The 26,358-nt window shown below is 39.0% G+C and overlaps 1 protein-coding gene across 2 annotated transcripts in view; it reads right to left on the bottom strand.

Moving 5' to 3' along the window:
- The window catches only part of PIEZO2 (piezo type mechanosensitive ion channel component 2), a 505,679-nt gene that overhangs the window by 44,608 nt on the left and 434,713 nt on the right, over positions 1 to 26,358 (bottom strand). Inside the window, exons 31-38 of one of the 2 annotated variants that reach the window (XM_032399040.1) lie at positions 22,331 to 22,420; positions 20,212 to 20,333; positions 19,073 to 19,144; positions 14,670 to 14,776; positions 13,293 to 13,391; positions 9,346 to 9,460; positions 4,372 to 4,431; positions 880 to 1,046 (exon numbers count right to left, since the gene is read on the bottom strand). In XM_032399040.1, the coding sequence (XP_032254931.1) occupies positions 880 to 1,046; positions 4,372 to 4,431; positions 9,346 to 9,460; positions 13,293 to 13,391; positions 14,670 to 14,776; positions 19,073 to 19,144; positions 20,212 to 20,333; positions 22,331 to 22,420 (832 nt within the window). The remainder of the gene's footprint in view (positions 1 to 879; positions 1,047 to 4,371; positions 4,432 to 9,345; positions 9,461 to 13,292; positions 13,392 to 14,669; positions 14,777 to 19,072; positions 19,145 to 20,211; positions 20,334 to 22,330; positions 22,421 to 26,358) is intronic. The other variant, XM_032399041.1, reaches the window with a different exon arrangement.

Raw genomic sequence — 26,358 nt, 5'->3', positions numbered from 1 at the left:
TCAGTCGGCATGCCCACCTTGCGCAAAGATTAAAACAAAGCTAGTCAAGGTGGGGATTGATGGTAACTCATTGCATTAATGGCACCCAATATCACTGGGTAAGGCTCCCAAGAAATCCCTTCTTGGTTATGGGTGAAAATAGTCAAAAGACACAAATTTCCAGTTATAAAATACGTAAGTCCCGGGGATGTCATGGACAGCATGGTGACTGTACGGCATATGACTAGAACTTAGTAGTTCCCATCACAAGAAAAAAAAATTGGAACAATGTGTGGTGATGGATGTTAAGTCGACTAACTGTGATCATTTTGCAATATATACAAATACGGAATCATTATATTGTACATCTGAAACTAATATGTTACAGATCAATTATATCGCAATAAAAATAAGATAAAAACTTTAAAAATCAAATCCTTTCTTATATGTAATTTGGCTAAGTGATAGTAACTTTTTCAGAAACAAACTATTAGTTTTAAATACTATCTATAAACTGTATATGACTATGTTTTATTGTTCTGCATATATCTTAATTTTTCTTCTGAGAAGTTTCAGATCAAACTTCCCAGACTAAACAACATAATCCATCAAGAGACAGCAGAGTCTGTGCACCTGCAAACTGGTGAGGGGAAGGAACAGAATGAATAAGCTGGCCACTGTCTCAGGACTCATGTGTGCGTGTGTGCGCATACAGTGTCTGATTATTTTAATTCTGTGCATGGAACAGATTTAAATATACAGGAAAACAGAGGGGCTATGTGAAGACTGTCCAAAAGACAGACTATAGATTTTGTGTTATCCTATTTGGAGCTCTGGACATTGACTTCTAAAATCTTTAGAATGTGGGAAGAAGAAAAAGAATTGTACCAACAGTGTTACCTTTTTAATTTCTCTGGTCAGCATGCATCTTTCAATTCTCAGAACTGTAGATATATCAATATGCTCCCTTGAAATGGAGTTAAGCCAAGTTGTGAAACTATCCACTGTTGCCAGAAACAGAACCCAGGTGAATTTCAAAATATTAAATATCCTCTTGATGATATTATCTAGGAAGAAGAAAAGGGACAAGATTTCAAAGGAGCAAAATGCCATCAGCCATTTGCTGTTTTGTGTAGCACGGTGATATTTTACCAGAGGCAGACCTGGTTTCAGACCTGCACACCTAATACGGGGTGACGCCGTGACACTCAGCGTGATGGGGGGTGTGGAGGAGGACGGCAGTACAGGAAGCGGTGGGTGGGTCTTCCTACACATGCACTGGCAGCATCGAAACCAAACTGGGATAGAATTCTTATCCTGTGGTCAAAACATCAGTCAGAATAGGTCCATATACAGGTAATAGGTTTGATAAAGAGTAGAGATTGCATTCAAAGATATTTCTGTTGTTGACACAGGGATAGAAACAGTCTATCTGTCCAGGAAACCAGATCCTTTAATGCTTTTTCTATAAATTTCTTCTTTTCTCAAGTCATGATTATTTTTGGAAACAATTCTATTGATTCAGTAAGGCTTTTGATGCTTGGCACTGCAGCTGCGTTTCAGTTAAATCACCTGCCGGCTATTGTGTAAAGAGCTCAGTACGTATACAAGGAGCACGCTGGTACGACTGAGTTATCGTCATCATTCCTATTTCATCTACTGAGCTGTGCCAACTACAGAATTCTGCACATGGGATCGATCCTGTCCAGACCAACAGGCACTGTGAGATTCCTGATGTTCTTGGGTTGTCTTCCCTAACAGCAGCTGTGATGTGGGGAGCCCGGCCAAGCTACCAAGCATGATGGGCTCTGCTCAGACTGCCACTGTGTCTGGGACATCATCTGGGTGCAGACACGTGCCTCCCTTGTGCCCTCAGGGAATCCTCAAGAGCTCTCTGCTCATCCTTAAGTTTGGAGGAGGTTCCACAGTTGCGACCTAACTTATTTTAGGTCAGAATCAAAATAAAAGAGGAAAGATGGCATCTTAACTGTCTGTCTTACCCCTCCATTCCCATAAGCCAATGGTTTCTCAACTGGTACATACGGAACGCTTCAAGCCACCAAATTTTGATCCATGTGAATTTTTTAATTTGGTATTTGAAAAATTTTGTCTTATTAGCGATTTCAAACACTGACTGCAGTAAAACGAATACTTAGTGAACATCACAATGAATTAAAAACTGCCTTAGTGTTTATTAATGAAACCCTAAAACACCACCACCACTACCACCACCACGAAAAACAACTGGTATCCCTCAACTTTCCCGCAACCAAAACACCACAGTCTGACTCCGAATTTAATTTTGTAATAAGGGGAAAAAAGTTATTTGTGAATTGGGTTGCCTAGGAGGAAGGCAGAATTTCTCGCAGGGAAAGGTTTGCTCTTTTCCAAAGGAGAAGCATCGAAGGGAAGTTTATCTATGGACAGTGTGGCTTCAGGACAGAGTCCAGGTGGGCAAGGTAGAGACAAAGAAGAGTTGAACAGTTCTACCTACTGAAGGAACAGGAATCTTGGAGCTGCCAGCTGGTACCTGGGGAAGAAAGTGGGAATGATCTAATGAGCCAGGCCCCAGAGGCACCAGCTGGGGAGAGACCCACTGAGGCAGGAATAGTGATCACTGACTTTCCCGTAGAAGCTGTTGCCTACCTCCGCCGTCACTGCCCCCCACCCGCGCTATCCCCCAAAGCCTCTGTAAAATGCCATCACACCTAACACTGTTCCGTGAGGTGTACTTTAGGAAGGAAATGAGAGTATCGTCTGTTGAGCAAAGAAGCCCAGGAAGGGACCAGCTGCTACATGAAGCTGAAGGGAGGGAGGTCCTGCAGATTCCACAGAAGAGCCATTCTGAGCCAGAGGCGGCCAGGGGCACCTATATCGCTCTTGCCCCTCCCCCCCCAACCCGTTTTGGGTTTAATCTGAGCAAGGTGCTATTTCCCTCAGTGCTTTAGGTAGACTCTCCAGCTCCGTTGTGTAGACATAAAAAGAAAGTCTGAGCTTGAAGGACTTGGAAGTTACACCTATTAATAAACTTTAGTAGCATCTCACATTTTGGACAATTTATTTTTTTTCTCATATTCACAATGAGGTGGTGATGATGCATATGATTATTTCACAGTTTTGCGGAGCACAGTCCTGATGGCAAGACTAAAATTGCCATCTTGGAGACACGAATAACACACACTTTCTTAACTCGAGTGATCACAAACTAACATGAGAAATTGCATTTTTAATTTTTATTTATTTCTTAGCCAGAGAGGCAGTAAGGCAGAGTGATGAAGGGCGCACACTCTGGATTTAGACTTTTTTGGGTTTAAATCCCAATTCTACCCCTTAGTGGTTGTGTAGACTTGGAAAATTTACCTAATCTTTCTCTGCCTCAGTTTCTTATCTGTTCGATGAGGGCGAGGGTTTTTGAGGTAAACAGTGAAGATGCCTAAAGCTCTTGGAGAAGTGGCCGGCAGCGATGTGTGATCTAAAGTGCTAGCTGCTATTATTGTATGTAGCTCTGCAGCAATAATAGAACATCTGTTTCCACATATGTGTGAGTCAAATACTCTGGAAATGGGGGTTCAAGTTTAAGAACTGTGCCAAAGACGTTTTAGACAGCCTTGGGGAAGTCTCATTTGGGGCCAGCAGATGGCATCCTTGGAAGTATCTGTGTCCACAGTAACAGCGCCTGAAAATCTGGCCTGCTGATAAATAATGTACACAGGAGTTCCAACCCTGTGACATGGAGGAAATGGCGTGTTTATGGAATTAGAGAGGCATTTGAGTTCATTTCATTTGGAAGCTTTTTTTTTTCCTTCATGGAGAAATCTTCCTCCCAGTCACATGCTAGGTGAAGCCCAAACGACACTATGACTGAGCTAGGAGTTAGAAAACATGGATTCGGTCCCTGACTCTGTCGCTTAGTAGCTGTAGAGTCCTGAGCAAACTCACTGGGAATTGGTGCTCCCTTCGGTCAAGTGAGGACTTTGGCCTAAGCTTCTAGAGTACCTCTCATTTCCCCCACTGTACTTACCTCTCATTTAACTCCTTCTTTCTCTGTCCTTTAAAATTAATTGCCAATATTTTTTGTGCTTTTATTTTGGTGGCTTCCATGGGACATTTATAATTTGCTCCCCCAAATCCCTTTTCACGGGTATTTGGGTAAGATAATTTGCAAACTGACTCTAATCCAACATTTAATCCAACAGAGTAAGTGTCAGATCTACTTTAAGGATTCACTTGGAAATTTCACTAGAGATGAGATTTCAAGGGACACTGATTATTTAGTCAAAGTCCAGAAACAGTATTTGATGAATTATCTTTAGGCAGCCTTCCATGACATACCTTCTGGGAAAGCAACATTTTCAAATTTCCCCCAGCTCATATTTGTCTTTGTGTGGTTACCTGGTCCATCAGATTTCTTTTTGACTGGTTCCTCCTCTCGGTCTTCCCACTCCAAAGGACCTGCCGAGTGTGTTCAATAAACATGAGTTAGATCCTTTTAGGGTAAATTAAATGTCAACACTACTCTTCTGGACTAAAGGAATTCTGTAATTAAATCTAGAATATTCTGCCTAATTGAAGAGTTCTCGGGGAAAAGTTGTAAGAATTCATGGCTCTCAGATTCTCTTTACTCCGGAGTAAGAATCACGTTTAACTGGGGATAAGTGAATTATGATGCACTGGCTAAATCTTGCCAGCTTCCTATTGTTAAATGGCCTATGAGTTCAACACAGTTTTTATATTTTTGGTAGTTGAAAAAAATCTTAAAAAGAGCAATATTTTGGGCATGTGAAAATGATATGAAATTCAGATTTTAATGAACAGAGCCACACCCATTTGTTTACACATTGTGGTTACTTTCCCCCAATCCTGGCAGAGATGAGTTGCCACAGAGATTTATGGCCTGCCAAACTTAAACATTTACTATCTGGCCCATTACAGAAAGAGTGTGTTGACTCCTGATACATACCATGACATTTTAATTTTGAATACCCTGAGGTGATGTTACATATTTTAGTGTGTCACCCCATAGAATAACATTATATAGGGCTCCACTTTATGTTTTAGCCTCTTATTTCAGGCTAAGGATGTCAAATCTAGCAAATGGAAATATGGGACACCCAGTTAAATTTGAATTTATGAAAAAAAATTAATCTTTTTAGTTTAAGTCCCATACAGTATGTCCACATTATACTTAGGCTAAAAAATTATTTGTTGTTTATCTAAAAATTCAACTGTCACTATACCTGGTAGTACTAAGACCATTCATGAACTGACTTCAATTAACCTTTCCAAACCAAAAACGTATTTTCTACCATGCTGTTTTCCATCACATCTCGTCTTTACCAACTAAGCTGACCTGCTCTTTACTTTTCATACACAGCTTTTCTTTCTTCTGCCAGAATGATGTCAGGCCCTATTAAAACAGTTTCATGAAGTACTTCATTCCTTTATACTCTTAGCTATAAGTCCTCCTTTCTCCTGGCCCCACGCTATTTTATCTATGCTTATTTTTAAAATGGAACTCTGCAGTTTCTACATCATTAGGGATTTTTTCCCCTATACTTGTGTTCCCCATTTGTCAAGAGAGAAAGGTTGGGAGTCAGGATGCCTGCATGAATTCCAGACCCATCTGCATGGCTCTGTGACCTTAGGCCTGTTCCTTCACTCTCTGGAATCTCATTTCCTCAAAGGATCAAATGAGTTACAGCCTAGAAACACTTATAATGGCACCGGGCACTTCAGAAGGGCAGAATAGACGTGCTTCATCTGTCTGGTAGTAATCTGGAAGGGACAAGCCCTTCTACCAAAGAAGAAGGGGCTAAATAAATATTAAAGGAATAAATAAACATCTATTTTCGTCCTAACACCTTTTAATTATTGCTGTCTTTGATCTGAAGGTAAGCATCTGCACATGGACTCATCTTCATGAAACAGAGTAATGAGATATTTACAAGATGACTAAAAACACATTTTTAGAGCTCATCAGAAAATTTTGTAAGAACAAATGTCTGAGGATAGTAAATATAAGTTGGGAGAAAATAAAGAGGATGGTGAGGGGGAACTTGCAACACCGAATATTAAAACTAACTCGATAGCCACTGAACTCAAAAATAGATGACACTGGCCCAGAGCTAGACAGTAGGATAGTGGACCAGAGTCCAGAGTCCAGAAACAGGCCAAAGAATAAATGGGAGCTGAATATTGACAAAAGTAGCATTTAAATTCACTAGAAAAAGGGAGAATAATTTAATAAACAGGGATAGCATAATTGCCTATCTATGTAAAAGTAAACAAATTAGATCTCTACTTCACAGAATAATAAAAATTCAAAATATAAATAAAATTGGGAGGAAATAAAGGAAAATAATATCTGGGGGAAAGACTTTCTTAGGCAACAAGGAAACCCTGAAACTGCAAAAAGAAATCGAGACCTCTTTGACATCAGAAAAAATTAAAAATTGTTTAGATAACATAGATCAAAAACTAAATCAAGAGATAAACACTGCATGGGTAAAAAATACTTGTAACACATGAGAAAAGGATAATATCCATAATATATAAATATTCCCTAAATCAATAAGGACAAACAACCCAATAGGATGATATTATGGAAAATGATAAAAATGTTTAAATCTCAGATTTGGAAGTACAGAATACCATGAAAATATGAAATAAAAAATGCTCAGTCTCATTAGTTAGGAAAATTCAGATGAAAATAAAAGCCATCTGTCATCCCTTTGAAAGACAAACAATAAAAAAAAAAAAATAACATTCTGTAGGATAAGGCTACAGGGAAATGGATACTCCTGTACCTTATACCTAGGAGTGTGCATTTCTAAAACCTTTTGGGAAAATATATATTAAAGTAAAGAAAATCACATCCCCTTATTCAGAAATCCCACTTTTGATAATCTATTCTGTGGAAAGTCTGTGTTCTTCCTGACTTTTCGCTTTGCATTTAAATACACACACATATGTATGTATGACTGTATGCATTTTTGTGCGAGGCTATCTATGATAGCATTATTCATTGTGGAAGCAAACTTAATGTCCATTAGTGATGGGATAGTTGAATAAATTATGCATATCCATATTGTAGATGATTTTGCAGCCATTAAAAAATGATGATATAGTTTTATAAATACTTAATTGGAGAAATGTTCATGACACATTGCTAATGAACATACCAGAGTGATCTGAATAGCATGAACTCATTTTTGAAAATAAACAAAGGAAATGGTGCCTGCACACATTTACATACCCACACGAGTAAGGAGTGGAAATGAACACCACACATGGTGAGGACTTGGCACCTGCGGGGATGGGTTTCCACAGCAGATTATCACATCTACCTCTTGACTGTTTGACTTGTTACATTGGCTGTGTCTTCATTTTGTCTTTTGAACCAATAAAGTAAAATAAAATTAAAGCTACCAGGAGGCAGCAGGGAGCCGAATGGTCAAAGAGGAGAGAGAGTTTGTAGCTAGAATTCCATTAGTAATTATGCTTCCTTTTCTTTGATTTTTGAAGACATTTTTAATTTCACAAAAAAATCTATGTCTATTTTCTTTGTAAAGAATCCAAATATAACAGATAAGCCTAAAGTTCCCTAAAACCAACCACCTAATCTCAGTGTCTCCACAGAAGAGTCTCCTCTCCCACTCCTCTCCCAGAAGTAACCACTGTTATTAATTGCTAAGTATTCTTCCTGATCTTTCTCTTGCATTTATACACTATTATATGCGTCCATTAAAAATGCAAAATCCTGTCTTGAGGAACATTGTTGGCTTCCACGGTTTCGTAAATGGTTTTAAAATGTGTATGCCATTTGCAACATAATACTTTTCATTTAACAATATGTCAAGTTCAAAGTACCATTGATCCTTGAACAACACAGGTTTGAACTGTGCAGTTCCACTTATACTCTGGTAATTTTTTATAAATACAATGCAGTTCTGCAAATATATTTTGTCTTTCTTATGATATTCTTGATAGCCTTTTTTTCTCTAGCTTACTTCATTGTTAGAATACAGTATATAATACACATAACATACAAAATATGTATTAATCAACTATGTTATTGGTAAGGCTTCTGGTCATTAGCAGCCTATTAGTAGTTAAATTTTTGGGGAACCAAAAGTTATACAAGATTTTTGACTATGTGGGGGTCAGTGCCCCAACCCCGACATTGTTCTAGGATCAACTGTAATCCATCTCATTTTTTAAACTACTGAATAGAATTATAAGTTTTTGTTTGTATTCGTAGTCATGGGTCTTGTGCACATGTGCAAATATTGCTTCAAGTTAAGCCACACATCTAGAAGTAGGACTGATCTGTAGTAGGATATGTACATTCAATATTTTTTTAAAAAAATTTATTTTTTTAAGATTTTTTAAATTTTTATTTATTTGTCAGAGAGAGAGAGAGACAGAGCACAAGCAGGGGGAGCAGCAGAGGGAGAAGGAGAAGCGGACTCCCCACTGAGCAGGGAGCCCAACATGGGGTTCAATCCCAGGACCCTGGGATCATAACCTGAGCAGAAGGCAGACGCTTACCGACTGAGCCACCCAGTGCCCCAACAATTTTTTAGATTTCCACACATTGCTCTTCAAAGTTGATGCACTACTTTACTACACCATTTATAGCGTTGTATGGGTTATAACTCAAACAAACACTTATCTTCCCACTAGCTCCGAACAGTGATATTAACAAATGTTTGGGTTTTTGCCAATCTGATAGGTAAAAAAACAAACAAACAAGGAAAACAGTATGTCAAACTATTGTTGTGTTTCTTGCATTTGTAGTGAAGCTGAGCTTCTTTTGGCTATTTCTGTTTCCCGATCTACGGATTATTTTTCATATCTATTCATCTATTAGGTTGAATTTTTCTTTTACTACTCTTTAGGAGTTCTTAGTATATCCAGAATACTAATCTTTAGTCTGATATACATAATGAAAATATTTTTTCTGAGTGCCCCACTTTCACTTTTACTTTGCTTTTGGTGTATAGTTGTAGCTTAGAATTTTCCCTGTCTTCAGAAATGTGTTCCTATTGTATGTTTTCGATCTTGTATTTTTTTTTCTGTGACTTAACACCTGTTTAAAAAATGAATTTTTTCCTTCTACTTTCTTAGGATTTATTTTGCTCCTCTCCCTCTTCTCATTTTATAAAATGTATCTTAACTTAAATTCATGTTTTTACTTATTGCAGGGGTCAGACATGAGCAATGATGGACAAGTAGAACTCTGTGCACTCCTTAGAATATGAGAATGATGTTCCTCCAAAGCTTCTGTCCTTTGTAGCTCCCTGTTGTAGCTCAGGGCCACAGAAACAGAGTGCTGGTGGGACCCTGCATTCACACAACACTTACCCTCCCCAGATCCTTTTCTCCTTCTTTTCTGTTCTTCTCTTGCAGACCTTTTTTTCTCTTTGCGTCTCTGTCGGAGTGCTGTTTTAGGGTCAGTGATCCAGGCTTGATAAACAAACTGAAGGGGGAAAGTTCAATTATTTTCTGGCTTTTTAATAATTTGAATGAAAAGAAAAGGGACCAACACCAAGCTTCCTGACTTCGGAAATATATTATATATATATATATATATATATATATATATATATTTATATATATATATATATATTTTTTTTTCTCCCAGCACGAACTAAATCTCCTGCTCCCATCTCCCTCAGTATCCTGAGTTGACCTGTGCTATTTCCATTATCATGAAATAAAATATGAAAACAGACATTGGAGGAATAGATTTCATTTGGTATCACAATCATGAGATACTTTGGGTAACCACCATTCCTCCCAAGTCCCCATGTACCGCTACCACTTGTGAGAGTTACTGATTCTTTCGTATCACACACAATAGGAATAAGCTGGGCGCCTTGCTAAGTGTCACTGGAGCAGTTTTGTTCCCTTGCAAATAAACTTTGAATCAAAAACAAGACATCATTTATGCATTTATTTTGGTAAAATAGTTTTGCACATTTGATACTCTCCTTTGTGAAAAACAGCTATGACCAACAACTTGAGAAAGGGTTTTATAGATTGATTAGTATTTGGAGAGGAAAAAACAATGTGATATTAAGGTTAAGGAGTTATTCCAGAATGTTATGGAAGGAATACTGTGGTGCTTTTGGTTGTCTTTTGTCATTTTTATTCAAGACCTGAAAATGGTTACATTAATATAATAAAACCGATAACCACCATAGAGCAACTTTCAACAGCCCGCCCACCAACAGTCTCCCAAGTCATGCAGAAGGAACCAAAAGAAAACCTCGATCCACAAAGTCAGCCATCTGGAATCATGAAGCCAAGCAGGCATGCTCCTCATGCACCCAAACACACCTGGGTCTCAGGGAAGCTGGGTTTTCTGTTACGATAATAAAGTTAAAGGAATGCTTTGTGGGGACGCTTCGTAAACCCAGACACTTTCACTGTATTCTGTGTTATTTTCAGATTTCTGAAATCTTTGAAAAACACAGGGTAAGCAAACCACTGGCATGCTGATGTCAGGTAAAGTAAAGAGGGATCCAACTTTTCAATGTATGGAAATGTAAAGGTCATAGGTGACTAAGGAAGAACATTTCTTTTTTCACTAGTAGAAATCTGAATCTATGGGCAATTAACACGAATGGAACATCAGTACTATTTCCGAAAAATAAACCCAGGAGGCAAAAATAATCCTATTTTATGCCAAAAATGTCTTTTGAAAAATGAAAAGATTAACTGACTCTGGAAGAAGGACCAAATGAAGGAATTCATGGTAGATGTGTACTAAGCATGTTAATTGGGAACTCCATCAAGAATATCTTTGCTACATATGTAAATTCCCTTGCTTATTAAACCTGCCACTCACCAAAAAGAATAGCTTTGAGGTTTAGTACATTAATAAGCAAAGTTGCTTCAGCAAAATATTGATTCTTTTACAAAAATCTGAACTGCTAAATGCAAGAAATTTTCAGATTTAAGAGTAACATACGATGACAATTCCTTTAAAGAAAAGGTTATGACAATATTGCTTTTAGATAATGCCAGAATCCCTAAAATAGAAAATAAAAAAGTAACTCAGGATTTGTGAATGTATTAGGTGTATAAGTTGGAGGAATTCTTTTGTTCTGGAGGAAAACGGGGAGGGAGGGTGAGAAGGAGAGAGAGAAGGGGCATTTAGGACAGAATTGTAGAACTCTTGAAGAAGGGTGAGTGCCATTATTAAAAGGAAATTCCTGGTTCTAGCTATGATCCCTAAATGATTAAGCTCATCAGTGCTTTCTCACTGAGATGAGAATTCACATAATTCATATAAGGGGAAACAAGAGAGGGGGAGACAATCTTATGAGGAGTCCCTATTTGTAGGTAAATTATCTTACTATTGATGTTTAGAATGACAAACCCTGTATAGTGCCAGGAATATTTGATAAAGGGTCAGTCTAACTGTTTTAGGAAATGATGATAACAAAGTATGAGGAAAGATCCCAATTCTTACTAAGTCAAGAAATAAAAGTTTCTTATGGGAACTTCTCAGTTCTTACATTGTAGCTATAACCACCACCCAAGTTCATGGGACACACATACCACTAACCAAGTAGAAGAAAATACATGAAAATGTCCATAAATGACCTTTGGTTTCTTCAAACTGCCACTACTAGTCTGTATTCTTAAGAGAAGATAGCTTATCTTAAATTTTTATTTATTTATTTATTTATTTATTTATTTATTTATTTACTTCATCTTAAGTTTTATCTTAAGTCTGATCATGTGATTTTATCTTAAGTTTTATCATTTATGTTAGGGGGAAATGAGGTTCATTTTACCGAAAATGTACTATGCAAAAAGCATTTAATTTTTAAAACAGGAGAGAACTTTACTGAAGTGGATGGAGATTTTTCACTGAAATTGGTAAAATTTAATAAACTGTCCTTTAATTCATGTGTGACCCAGGATTTTATGTTTCTGTAAGAAGTTTTTTTGTTTGTTTCTGTTTTTGTTTTCTTTTTTTTTTTTCCTAGAGAGGGAGTTGGGGGGCAGAGGGGTAGAGGGAAAGGGAGAGAGAGAATCTTAAGCAGGCTCCATGCCCAATGTGGAGCCTGACGTGGGGCTTGATCTCACAACCCTGAGATCGTGACCTGAGCCTGAGCCAAAGTCAAGAGTCAGAGGCTTAACCGATGAACGCAGGTTCTCCTCTGTTTTTATTTTTAAAGTAAGATGGAGGATAATTATGTTGCAATTTTTCATATAAATTCTTGAATATGAATGGAGAGACTTATATGGTAGTCATAAAAGGGAAAAGAAAAAAGAATCCTAAGTGAACACATTGAATATTACACTAACAATCAGAATCCTGGCATTTTAAAAATGGGAGGAACCTGGAAGTTCAGAACCCCCCTACTCAACATGGACCAGCAGCTGTCTTTCCTCTAGGGGGCTCAAGAGAAATACAGAATTATAAGTGCCATAGGCAGGACCTGCTTAATTTACATAACCTGCATTTAAATAAGATCCCAGGTGAAATGGGAGAAGTGCTGGCCTCCCTCACTACCCAAACATCTGCTTAACACATGAGCATAAAGACCTGAGAGTTTAAGTGCCTGCCCCAGATTACGTCAACAGAACCAGCTTTCTATAAAGTACACGACTAGTAATTCATTATTTATGATTTTCAGTAATGAGTGACTACAGCATAGGCAGCTGGATAATTTCTGCTGTGCACTGGATTAATTGACAAATAGCTTTCTCACAGTTTATTCCACACTCTCTGGGGTGACATGGGAGTGAGAAGCTATACAGAGCTGACGTGGCAGCACAGCCTCAGGAGGGGTCGAACTAAAGTCAGAAGAGTAAACGGAAGACGATATCCAATTTAGGGAAGATCGAGACTTGAAAGGGAAGCCAACAAGGAGATGGAGCAAAACGAGTCTTTTATTAGCTTGTTCGTAATTTTACCAGCTTTCTGAGAACAGTCATCACACATTTTAAACATCATGACTGATGCATGCAACCAGATGTGACCCTTTTAAAATGAGACGTGACTTAGGCAAAACTACAAGAAGGACAGAGTAGATGTTTATCTGCATTTTCTCTCTCTATGTTTCGACAGGCTCTGGTGTCATCTGAAAAACAAGAATCAAATAATAGGAAATTTGGCTTCTCAAAACTCTCCTTGGAAAGGTTTGCCTACTATTTTAAGTTCTTATACTTCCTCCTTTGTACAATCTATAGAACAGGGAAAATGCAGAAGTAGGGCAACAGGGATCTGCTTGTCTAAAGTTCTACGGAGCGGAGGGTCACACACCACATGTCAGTGAAACATCAAATACCTTTGCAGCTCTGATTAAATACTGAAGAATAGTTTTGGGAAGTTTAATGACAGACTTTGGCAAGGCTAAAATGGCCGATGCAAACTTCCCAATAGCTCTCTACAAAGAAGGACAAAGCAAGAGTGATTAGTAGAAAAACACCAATGACTAATAATTTAATATATGACGTCCGTATGAGTTCATCTCTAGAATTACATCAACTAGGTTAAAACGTGCCAATCACTGAAGCTAGAATAAAATGTGCTCTGCTTGTAGGTTAGGAATAAGGAAAATAATCATTGCATGTAATCCATAAACATGGCGAGGATGATCATGTTCTCTCCTTTGCTGAATGAGGAGTGATGGTTATAAGAAAACTCATTAGGATAAAAATAAGCAAGTCATTAGTATCTGACAAGCCAGCTGCACACATGCACACAGACACCGTCTTAAGAAACACACTCAGGTTGCGATGGGGCCAGTGAGGAAGCATCAGAACAAGGTGTCTCCACAAATAATTTGGTTCTTTAATTTCATTGGGAATACAGGGGTGGATGTAACCCTCCAGCTTGAGAAGACCTGGCCAGCAAAGTAACCATGACCTTTACATGGACACATCATGTGGCTTGATGGATAACCCTCTATGTGTCTTGGAGTATAATAACTGAGAAATAACAGTCCTAACATGCGATTCCTTCACAAAAGAAATATATACCAAGCTTTCACCCCATATGTAACTCTACTGACCAGTCCTCATCTTTAACAAGCATTGATTAGACATTCCCTGGATACACCATACTGGGCTGGTGAGTTATGTAACTAAGAATGATCTGGCAGGTTCTGAAAAGGAAAGGCAATTAAGCTGAAAAAATCAGAACTGTGCTTGATATTTTCAAGATTTCAATCAATTCTCAAAACTTTGGCAACACAAATGAAATGGATTTTCAAAATTTGAAGTACCATTTAAATGACCATTTGTTTCAAAACAAAGCAAGTGCTTTATTTTTATGATCAGCTATTTCACATATCAAAATATAAATCCACTCAAGCAATCCAAAGTGATGCCAGAGAAGTCTTCTTCACCTCCTACTTGTAACAGAAAAATAAAGTTCACCCAAGGAAGGTTTATTTTTTGTTTATAGCATCAGAAGATTTTTTTGATGCAAGTGAACGAAGACCTGATGGGAACAGTGTTCTTGCAGTAATTATACTGATGCTGAGAGCAAGCAGCATTACAGTTTAATGAGGAATAAACAATTTCAGGTGGAAATCAAAAGCTTCTGGAAGCTATGACACACATGAACATGGTGGCAGCAGTCTAGGCCTGCAATCAGGGTCTGTCAGAAAGAAAAGCTCTTCAACTAGTGGAGGACCTGGTTTTCCCAACCCCATACTTACCTGGAAAGCTGACCTTCTTGGAGGTTCTTCCTCTTCCTTTTTTAATTCTTCCTCTTCCTCCTCTTCGCTATCCGTTTCAAACAAATAATAATCTCCACTCCTGACCACTAAGCAAAACAGAATATTTACTTATTTCTTGAAAGAGATATGAGACCATTAAGGGCTCATTAATGAAATGCCCCCCCCCCCCAAAGATGCACAAATTTTCCACAAAAGACCACAGCAAGAGATGTTGGTAGGGAGGAAAAGACAAGAGATGAAGAGAACTCATTCTGGGCTAACACTACATGGTGTTGGCATGGTTGGGTCTACAGAGCGTGAGGCCTCGTCTACACCGTGTAAGAAAACTGGCCACTACTGGGTTCATCTGATAGTTTCTTCCTTCTTCAGTGTCAATTTTACCAGATGCATCAGATCAACTCTGCAGCAACCAGTTTTGTTACCAAGATGGCCAAAATAATGGATGGAAAACTGTTAAGAGTTTCACAATTCAGACAATTTGGCAATTTGGGTCCTTTAGATGAGGCCAAAGTGAAGTGGAAGACTTGGTGTTGTCTGAAGGGGTTGAGTGTGTGGTAGAAATGCCAATCAGGATGATTCAGGACCAAGAATCCACATCACCAACTTCCACTTCACTTTCTACTGTGCAGACCTGGCTCTTCCACACGTGACAAAGGGACATGACATATATGGCAAGACATTTGAAAGAGTTCAAAAAAAAACAAAAACAAAAAACCCAACAACAACAAACACATTGCCATGAGGAGGAAATGGGCAGGTAACATGAAAAAAAGAATACAACTGCAAAAACACCACCACCACACTCTGGCTGTTTCTACACGTAGCACGGGACAGACTGAGGCAGGGCAGACAGGGTCTGTACGGTTAGCACTGTTAGGCTTCTGGTCAACCAGGAGCTCTGGTTGCTTACTGAAGTGTGAGGAGAAACGTACTGACCATAAGACATAAAGCACAAACAGTACGGATTGCCCTTGTCTTGCCTGATATTTTCCCCGCAAGAACATATTGCTGTGTTAAAAGTTAGGAGCAGAGAAAGCGGAAATGTCCAGAGACTTAAAGAAATTTGAGAAACCAATCTTTATCAGTTTGAGCATTATTTTAAGTTTATCAGGGAAAAGAGACCCAGCATATACATTTCTGATGCTACAAGAACTTTACCATCATTGCAGGAAAAAATATGAATGTTTTCAAGTTATATTCAAGTTTTCAAATGCTGAGGTGTCTTTTGGATGACATCACATGATGTCTTTGGTTTTCTTTTGGATTCACACGTTGTAAGGTAATGGAAAACCTTGGCTTGTTTAAAATTATTTGCTTGAATATTACTAAACATGGTCAAAAGGTAAATAATTTTGCCCATGATTTCAGACATATCTGAAGCCTCCATCCGTGAAGATGCAGAGTGAATGAATTGGGCCTTATATCCTTGAACAGAAGCACTGTAATTCGTTACTTTTATTTTGAAGAAAGAACCAGGCCCAGAATACTGGGTCCAGGCCCAAGGGAATAAATGCAATACAACATAAGGTAAGAATAAGCAAGAACAAACCAAAGTTACAGCATTACATTTGACAGTGGAGAAGACCATTAAAGTAATGCCTTCATGTAAGCTCAGACATTTGCAGGAAAGTTACATGGATTCTATGTCACATGGTCATTTGGTAAAAACAGAGTATCACAAGATTGAGCATTTTACCCTCATTATAGGATCTAAAATCAACGATAGCTTAAATTGTATTCAATCATACCTTCTATGACTTTTACTCATATGGACACAAGGAGCCCAAACACGTGTTCATCTCAAGCAGTCCCAACACTGATTTGATCATTTAAAAAACTATGAATGTTCATGCAAGAAGTAGAATGAACACATTAAAAAAAAAAAGCAGGAAGTGTTTAGGAAAGTCTCCTGTTTTTTTATGAAACGTTATTGAAATAAAAGTAGGAAAACCACAGAGAATGTTTTCTTTAGTGCTAGCTTCTAATAAGAAGTAGAGAAGGTCTTGCATATACATTTGTGAGTTCAGAGAGAGATCCTGCCTCCAGCCTGTGTCCATGAACATATCATGGCTATTGATGTCATTGCTGTGTTGAGTGTGGAAATAACTTTTAAAATCCTACCACCTGTATCCCCAGAAAGCTGGACCTCGATTTCAGACATTTGACAATGAAGTGAGGCTTGTCATTGCTTTAGGCAATACTGTATTGGCATGGGGACGTACTTTTCTCGAATGGAAGGTATCATTGAACAGCAATAATGCGATCGTATGTGTGCACATAGGTATGGAAGTGGAAGGTTTGCCACCTACAGACTATGGTAAGATCTTGACTGCTTGCCAGTAATATGAACAACATAGCGACATTATTGTATCATTGACAGACTTACATGAGGGTATTCCAACTACATACATTCTCATACTCTGCACCTGCATGAAATATCTATTTAAAAGCCCAGTGACTCAAGAGATCAAAATAAGGGCTTTTAATAAAGTGCTTCCAGTTCTAAAAATAAATTTTGGAACTCATCATGGTCTAAATAATAATCCACATATTCATTCCTTTCCTTTCCTCACAAGCCTGTAAAAGGAAACACATTTCACGAAAACTTTTAACACCATGGTCAGAATCTGATTCCAAACTATGAATTACACACATTCCCTGCATTATTGCACCAAGAGGTGTTGTAACAAGGCACGTTTAATTTAATACCAGTCTTTAAGAACTTGATATAATGAGGGTGAAATGAATCGGAAAACTAAAGTCAATAACCTTCATAAGAAGTTCTTTAAATTATTACCAACTTGTAAGATGATTATCAAAGACCATATCCAATTCCTTCCAAAATGCAATGTTTAGATTAAGAAAAGGAAAGACAACCATCATTGCAATGGGAATGAGAAAACATTCAGTATGACACAATTTTGAAATGGATAGGTCTGTCTAAACTAGCAAAGGGCCCTTTAAAAACAGAAAGATAGGCACAGTTTACTTGTGACTTGATAGAAATAGGCTTATAGCACTGCATTATAGGACCGTTAGCATGACGAACATGGCCAATGAACAATAAATTAAAGAGGCACACAGAATTTTGACCTGAATCTTTGTCTTTTGACTTGGCAGCAAATGAAACAAAACCCTTTAAAACTCATGGATTTTTTTTCTGTATCCATAAGCCTAAAAATTCAGTATTTGGGATTAAATTTAATTACATCCAGGTATACTGAGCAAATTTTGTATAATACTTTCTGAAATTGGCTTGCTGATTTTAAAAAATTAATTTGGGGGTGAGAGAAGCCAATATCATATCTCAGTGATTCCAAGAATTAGGCATGGCAAAAGTTCGGATCAAATTGACTTTCTAGTGATTCTGAAGATCCTGTTAGTAGAGTCTCTCCCACCATCGTGCGACGCTGTGGGCCTCAGTGATAATCCCTGTCTGATCACATTAGCTAGGCATAAAAGCCTGAAGATATTATAAGTAATGTGTAAAATAATTAGTAATTATTCCATAGTCTAACAAATGTAAGGAGGGTCAGATCAAAATGGATCATTCCATTCTAAGACCATCCACTGGCCAAAAGTGAGTGATATTTCTTTTGCTAAGCAGAACAAATACAGCCACTGAGTTCCATGATTCCTCATTCCTTTTTATGATCAGGAGGGAAACAGTAATTCTCTGTGACTACGAAGCTCTGCTTTTCCAAACCACCTTCGCTCTTAATTGGTCATGGCTGAGTCTGCTGGGGCTGTGCGGCTGTGCTACATGCTGGGCTTTGGACTGGGAGTGTAATTTGAGAGCCTTTAGAAACCGGGAAGAGGAAGAGTGAGAAAGTGAATGCATTTTAAGTGATCCTCATCTTTATATTTGATAAATTGCCAAAAAACCTTACATGCAAATGAAATCAAAGCTCTGGGGATAGGGGAGGAGAGACTCATTGGCATCCCCGCCTAGTGCCTTACAAAGAGGGTCACAAACACGTTGAACTGAATGATTATTCTCCCAGGAGGAGCCAAAACTCATTCTCAATAAGGGTTTTCAGCCAAAAAACAAATATACATCAGCAGAGCTCTGGACCTCAGAATCAGATAAAATGGTAGCAATTCTTCTTCCCTTTCTGAGCCCATAAATGGTGCTCGGGAGTGTGTCAGCCATATGCTGGGCTTTCTTCAGCCAGCATGGTAACCGGCTGATTTCTCTGGAAGAGTCCATCTCCGGGGCCCAGAGACCCATTCGCATCACAGTTTTCCTAAACTCTGACCCCCTATCAAGTCACAAGGAGCAAACCATGCATGGAACACACAGGTTATGGGGACGCCTGAATTCTGGTCAAGGATATAAGGGTTAGAATCGATGAAATCATAAGAGGATCAAGAAAACCTACTGGAAGCATGATCAACCCAAGGCCGCCACCACTGCTTTTTTTTGCCCTTGGCTTTCTGTTTGTCTGCTTCTCCTAAAATAAAATATGTCCAAATATTAATTCTTAGGAAGTGAGAAAACAAATTTTGAAAACCACGCTTTAACAACTCAATTGTCAAAATCTAGACAAGTTGCAAAAGTACATCAGAGGTCAGGGAAAGGAACTATACTGAATCTGAAATGTTTACACATATGAGCAAGTTGATTTCACAAGGCAAATACTAAGTGTTCTATGAACATTATGCCACATTTTCACCTCCTTTTTAGTACTGTAGGGCATATACAGAAACATAAAAAAGAAGGGATTATCTCTCAAAAAGGCATCTCACACTGAATTCTCCATTGAATTAACAGAAAAAAGCATCACCTAAATTTTATAAGACAATTTAGTGGCAAATAATTTGTAAAAATGCATATATTCCAATAACCAGAAATTTCCTTGTGACTATTTTAAAGCATGGTTGGAAAAATATAAGTTTATTGCTGATTAGTAGATGCTATGCACTGGAAAATACCATGCATTATTTCTCCATTCCCTTCAAACAGAAAAGCATGCAAACATTTGTAAGAAGACCTTTTAAACTTAATTGGATATAACAAATCTATAATCAGATATAATAAATATATATTTCATTTTCAGTTTCATTGGAACAGACAATAATTGAAGGATATCTTAGCTACCATTATTCAGATGCCACATAAAATATGCATACATACTTCATTTTTGTATAAAATTTATAGAAATCAAAGACAACAACAGTAGACTGTGTATCTGAAATATCTTCCCTAAAGGAATAAATTAAGCAAATCCATGCTCATTTTCTTCAGAAACACATCTCTGTGAAACAGAAGCTAAGTTATGGGTTGATTAAATTTGTTTTGCTGAAGAGGAGATACTCATAAAATCATGGAGTCATTAAATATGCCCTTTATGAAACAAATACATGTATCCCATTCACAATCAGAAGATAAAACTTGCTAAGTTAAAAAAAATTGATAATATTGGCAGAGTAAGAATAATGTTATTTAACAGCCCTACCCATCATCATGCTATCATTCAACGTCAAGCTACTTGAACAAGAGGGAAATGTCTCAACATACTTTCGTCATCCTCTTCAGAGAGTTTTTGGATGTCTTGGCCTTCCCCTGATTCCTGGGTCAAGCTCAGCATCCTCTCCTTACCCTTTTTGTATTTCTGTTGCCGGGCTTTGATGCGATCCATCCTGTCAAATAAAATAGCAGCAGCAATGCCAAGAACACACCCACAGTCATCACATGGTCAGTTTGGGTTTAAACTTGTATGGATGTTGCTAAAATCACAGACAAAGCAGCCAACATTTGGGACTTAGGTTTTTTTTTTTTTTAATCAGCAACAAGTATCTCCTTGGGGATGTCTATATGTGTGTATATGTATACAACCATGTTATTTTGCTAGTCTTACTAATATGGTCATAATTATGCTAAGGTTTGATATGCAATACTTTATATCCACTTACACCTCGGACCGTTGCCATTTTGAACACAGTAAATGATGACATGTAAGTCCTTTATTTTCCCAGGTTTTGCAGTTTTTTAAAAATAGGAACTGTCTAGGTCACATAGTGTGAAGATCCAATGAAAAGGTGTAAAAGTGTGAGAACTGTTTTGTAAAAAGCAAGTTGCTTCCCAGATGTTCATGAGTATTCTCTTAGACCACATGACTCTTCTCTATTTCAAATCTAATCTCTTACCGGTTCTGGAAAGAATGTATTATTGCATCTTTAATTATTGAGTCAGTGCCTTTTATTTTGTCTGCTTATTCAGGAAGCCCAACTATTCAGAAACTACAACGCTGAACTCTACTTCCCAGACGTGCCCTCCTGCGGTGTTCCATTTCTTAATTCAGTTTCTTAAAATTCTGCTCAAATTTTTAAGCTAAGTGCCATTTCTGCTTCCTGCAGCTTAAGCAACACTTTTAGCTTCTCTTTTGCAATGATTATTACCTTCATTCTTTTATATTCTGACTTTCTGTCACCTAAGAGGAGTTATTCTTAAACAAATGGAAAAACTCGGTGAAGTGAATGATATTAACAGGTCTCTATAATGGGTAAATAGGAACTCATTCTAAATCCGGGTCCAAATTTGTTACTTCTCTCAGCCTGATATAGATAACCAGAAACAACAATAGCAACAGTTATACCATAACTGCTTATATAACAGTTTATATACCTCATATCTTTGTGGAAATAACCATGCCATGGGATGGTGTAATTTATGCTAGCAAACATTTTTGCCTGGGAGAAAGGAGCTGGGAAATGTCAGAATGGAATGAAGGAGTCTCAGCAAACTTGGGGAATTTTCCTGGTGGGGTGATCGAGTCTCTGCTTTCCTGGAGGAAGTGGCTAGGTTTTGAAATCTATGGCCATCTGCTGTTAAACCCAGCCCCAAATGAAGTGCTACCAATCCTCAGAAGTTACACTTACTGGTAAAAATTTCACTCTAAGAAAATTCGTTTCAAGGGCTATTTTAAAAATTAACTAATTAATTTGAAAAAGAAATTCTCAAATCTCCTAGGAAAGTCAGTCCACTACTTGATTTATCCAGAACATGGTGGTAGAAAAAAGGTCTTGAACTGAATACAGGGAAACAAGGGTTGTATTTCTAGTACTGCCTCTAGTTTGTTGTGGATTTTAAGTCATCTAATGTCATGGGTCATCAGTTTCTTCCCAGAGAGACTGTATTATAATATCTTTAGAGATCCTTCCAAAGCCAGGACTCTGTATTTATTCCCTTAATCCACAGATAGAATGAACATTTACTCCAACTGAATGGGACCAGGAAAGACCCTGTCTCATTCATTAGCTCATTTAATCTTTATAAAAACCCAGGTAGAATTGTGAACTCTAATTTAAAACAGAAGGCTGAAATTCAGAGAATTGGAATGACTTGCTCACGGTTCCAGAGGAAGCAGTTGAACCAACCAAGACTTGACATTGGTCTTGTCCCACATAGCTCCCCTTTCCACCACATTGCAGCTCTCTTTCTTTTCAACTACTTCCATTCTCAATCCAGTGAGCATAAGCCACCGTCCTTATGCTGAGCACATACCCAGAAGCTCCTTAACACCAATAGGTTTTTCAGGACTATTGAGGCTCCCTGGGAGGCGAGAGCCAGCTGAACAGGATCAGACAAACCACAATTACAAGGAAAGGAGAAGGAGAGTAAAATCAAGCCTCCTTACTGCCTCTTCAGCTGGTCCATTGACTTTTTCTCTTCTTCAATTCTCGCCTTTACAGCCTTTACAATTGTGGCCTGGAAAAGTTCAGCCCCTCTAGAGAAAAACAGGAAATAGAGAACAAATTAGTATTTCTATCCTTCTACTTACCTTCCCCTGAAAATGATTATTAAGGGTTAGAAAACATTTCTTTTTGGGCCATTGACTAGATAGAGTCTCCTGGCTGGGAGTGGGAGTCCCAAGACCCCTGTATAGGAACCCCTTCCCAGTGGATGAACAGGGCACAGCCTCTCCGGGGACGGAGTGGGCTGCTCACAACTGTAGGAGCTCAGTAAAACAAAGAAAAACAAACAAAAAACGGTTTGTGTTTTCTAAGACATTAAACAGAATGCACGCCTTCAAACCTGTCCCACAGAACCTTACATCTCAGCAAAGCATTGCTCATCTGACCTTATTATAGTTGTCCCATGAGGGACCATTGGCAAGGAGGAGTGAGTTCAGATTAGTTTTCTACTCAATGAGCAGAAAAGGGTATGGAGTGAGCTTGGCTTCCCTAAGGAAAAATGCAAAGTTGGAGTTCAAGCTCCATCAATGGGATGTTCAAGTTCCTGCCTCTTTGCTTCTCTTCTTCCTATCCTTCCATTCTCTTCTGTTTGTTCTCACTTTTTTAAGCCAACTTTAGGGTCCCCATTGATTTCATCAGCCTCTCTTAATATCTGCAATTCTGGTCCATTGTCATCGGGTCACATCTGCTTGGTAAATCCCAAGTGGGTAGGAAACCAATGGTGTGCCTGCCCTTCGCTGGGCTGTTGTCAGAGGTTCAGAAAAGGTGTGACCAGGCACATTATCCGCTGACCCCTCATAGGCCCTGGAAATTCTTCTCTGTAGTGGCTATTTAAAACTCCCTACACTTTTCTCAAATCTGGAATTCTGTCAAAACCTTTTCACTCCTAGTAAATAACCTAGTCTCCCACTTCCTGGAAAGAACATAAGTCATGAGGCAACAGTTTGCTCAGCTGCCTACCACCTACCCCGTGGACACCGTTTCCTGCATGGACAGTGAGAGAGGCGACATCCTCACCTGCAGCCTGCCTGAGCTCTGGCCCTTCACCCCCCTGTAGCCTGAGGGGCTCCATACTGCCCTTTCTTCCTCTCTTTCTGCATTCTCAGCCTTCCCGCTGCCACCAAATCCTCCTCAGAAGTATGCAAACATGCTCACATCTTGCTAACCTTAGAAAAAAATCCATGCCCACTGCAGTTTTCCATCACTTTCCACAGCCTCCATCACTGTCCCTGCATGAATATCTCACAGCCACTGTCCCCAAGTCTTTCCCTTCAACCTCAGCTCACTGGTGTTGGGCTCTGTTCCCCATGTGTTGAGGTCACTGCCTTCAGTGCTCAGTTTTCAGTCTTGTGTTTGTATGTCCTGTCTGCTGGACTTCCGCCTTGAAACAACCTTCTTCAGGCTCCTAATGCACCATGCTCTTTTAGCTTTCCCTCTTCCTTTCTGGCTCAGAGTTGCTGGTCTTCTCTGCCCATCTCTTAAATGTGGATGCTCCCCAGGGTCCTCTTCTCATTCACACGCTCTCCAACCACTCACCTGCTCTAAATCCATCTGTGTCATGATGACCCTCAGTCCATTTCCACCTGCAGACCTATCCTCCCAGCTCTCTGTTAGACTCATCATGGGTTTAGTTTCATAAGCCCACGAGCCCTACAAGTCCCTGGTTGTGGTCAGCATTCTCCCAGCCTAGAGCTTCTCGGCTTCTTTGCATTTGGGATTGGCGCCACCCTTGGCTTCAATCAGTATCCAGCCATATCACCCTCTATCCTCCTTTCCTTTCCACCCCCACCTCCCTTCCTTCCAATCAACTTTCCAGGTGTGCCAATTTGACTCTTACATATCTTCCTAGTTTATCCCATCCTGGTCAGAGCCACTGTCTCTGTCCTGGATCATCAGAGCAGCCACCTACCCGGTCCCGTGTCCTCCACAGCACAGGCAGGGTGGGCTTCTGAAACACCACTATAGCCACACCACTCCCTGGCTTCTTTGTATCTGTGGGATTATTTCTAAAGTCATAAACATGGTTTATAAGACCCGTGATAATCGGACCTCTCCCTATCTCTCCAGCTAACTTGTCATCACTCACTATCTTCACCTTCAAATTTCTGTGTCTTGGCCACGCTGAGCTTCTCAGGGTTTCTTCATTAAAACTTCCCCTGGTAACTTCACTTGGGCTGTGTCCCCTGCCTCCCTCCTCTAACTCCTGTTCATCCCTCAGGCTGCAGCTTAGAATGGAAGCTGCCTTGGTTCCTGCCCCTTGCCAGTGGTTATGTACCCTTGATATAATTCCCACAGTTTCTTGAATGTCCCCTACCATCACACTAGTCACACAGCACTGTGTTTGCTTGCTGATATGTCCCTCTCCCCACCAGCTCTGTGAGGGCAGGACCAAGCAGGTACCTTCTTGGAACAGAGTAGGCAATGAGTATATCAATGAATGAATGCCTATTCTTCAGAAATTCTGTTTATTAAGACATGGCTTTTCTTTTGCATGCACGAGTTGTACTCTAAACCAAAGAAATCGGTTTCCATTACATGAGGAATATGTTTTCTTAATAATTATGACAACTCCAAGGAAAAGATATTGGCTACTATTATGTCCTGGATGTCTAAGGACCAAATGCTTGGGAGAAGGAAAAAGGCATATTTATCTGCACAAATACCTGCTGCTCTATGAGTAAATAAAACTGCTGTTAGGATAAGATGGCATGGACAAATCCCCAAAAAGAAAGAAAAAGAAAAAAAAAAAAGGACAAGACATTGGGCTCTAATGAAGCTGATGTCCTGGGTGTTAGAAAAACAATTATAATGGTAAATTCCAGGGTCAATCTTGTACATGAAATGAAGTCACTGTTCATCTATATAGTGAGGGCTTAGGGTACCACAAAGCTCCTCAGATTAAATGTAGGTCCCCTACTGAAAACTCTTTTTACTGGGCTCCAAGTTAGTTAACAAAGGCCAGGAATGGCTTCCCTATAAATGGACTTCTCAAATAAACATTTTGTTTATCCTGGCAGAGGAAAAGAACAGTCTCCAGGAACACTGATGGTATAAACAGAAGTGTGTTAGTCTAAACCACAAATCAAAATGATAGATTTTTTGGGAAATTTCATATGATACAAGCTGATGTTTATCAGATTATTTAGCACCACAAATCTGATGGGATCTAGCAAGGCCGGTGTCTCTGAGACAGACACAGCAGTCTAGGGCACTACGACCTCATCTCAATTTCAATCCCTTAAATATCTAGTTTTCTTCCCAGTCTTTTCCCCGAAACCTACAAGATTGGGGCAAAAACTGAAAAAAGGGTGGATGGAGTTCAAGAAGATAACAGCAGTAATGGAATAGAACCAGTGGCCCAGAGAAAAAATCAGGTCACCGGGAAAAAAAGATTGAAAGGATGGAAAGGATAAGAAAAGATAGATAAGGAGGTTTAGAATGAGCCTGGAGTATCACACTCCTCAACTTAAGGTCTGAAAAATAATACATAATTGTGTTTTTCTCCATTTTCAGGAGTTTCTTCTAAACACAGAGTCAGAGAAGGGGAGTGTGGACTAGTCTCTAGACCAACATGGCTTGTGTTACTGCTTTGGCTGAGGCCAGAATGAGCTATGTCTAGTGAGGTGGTCTGTGCCGCGAAGGCTCTGGACAACCAGTCTGTCTTTGACCTTCCATAGTGTCCCAGATCCTTGTAAGTGTGACTTGGCACCAAAGACTTTCTTGTTACTCTTCTATTTTAGGTTTTAAAAGCCTTGTGCTAAACCCTTCTTGGACTGGTTTTCCTAGAAGGAATTTCTTAATTTCTTTTTTTTTTGCTTTTTATTTTTTTTTATTATTATGTTATGTTAATCACTATACATTATGTTCCATGATTCATTGTTTGCATATAACACCCAGTGCTCCATTCAGTATGTGCCCTCTTTAATACCCATCACCAGGCTAACCCATCCCCCCACCCCCGTCCCCTCTA

This window comes from Phoca vitulina, unplaced genomic scaffold, assembly GCF_004348235.1.
Source record: "Phoca vitulina isolate PV1807 unplaced genomic scaffold, GSC_HSeal_1.0 scaffold126, whole genome shotgun sequence".
Taxonomy (NCBI): domain Eukaryota; kingdom Metazoa; phylum Chordata; class Mammalia; order Carnivora; family Phocidae; genus Phoca; species Phoca vitulina.
Note: the sequence above shows the minus strand (reverse complement) of the source record. Positions and strands in the feature narration are given on the sequence as shown.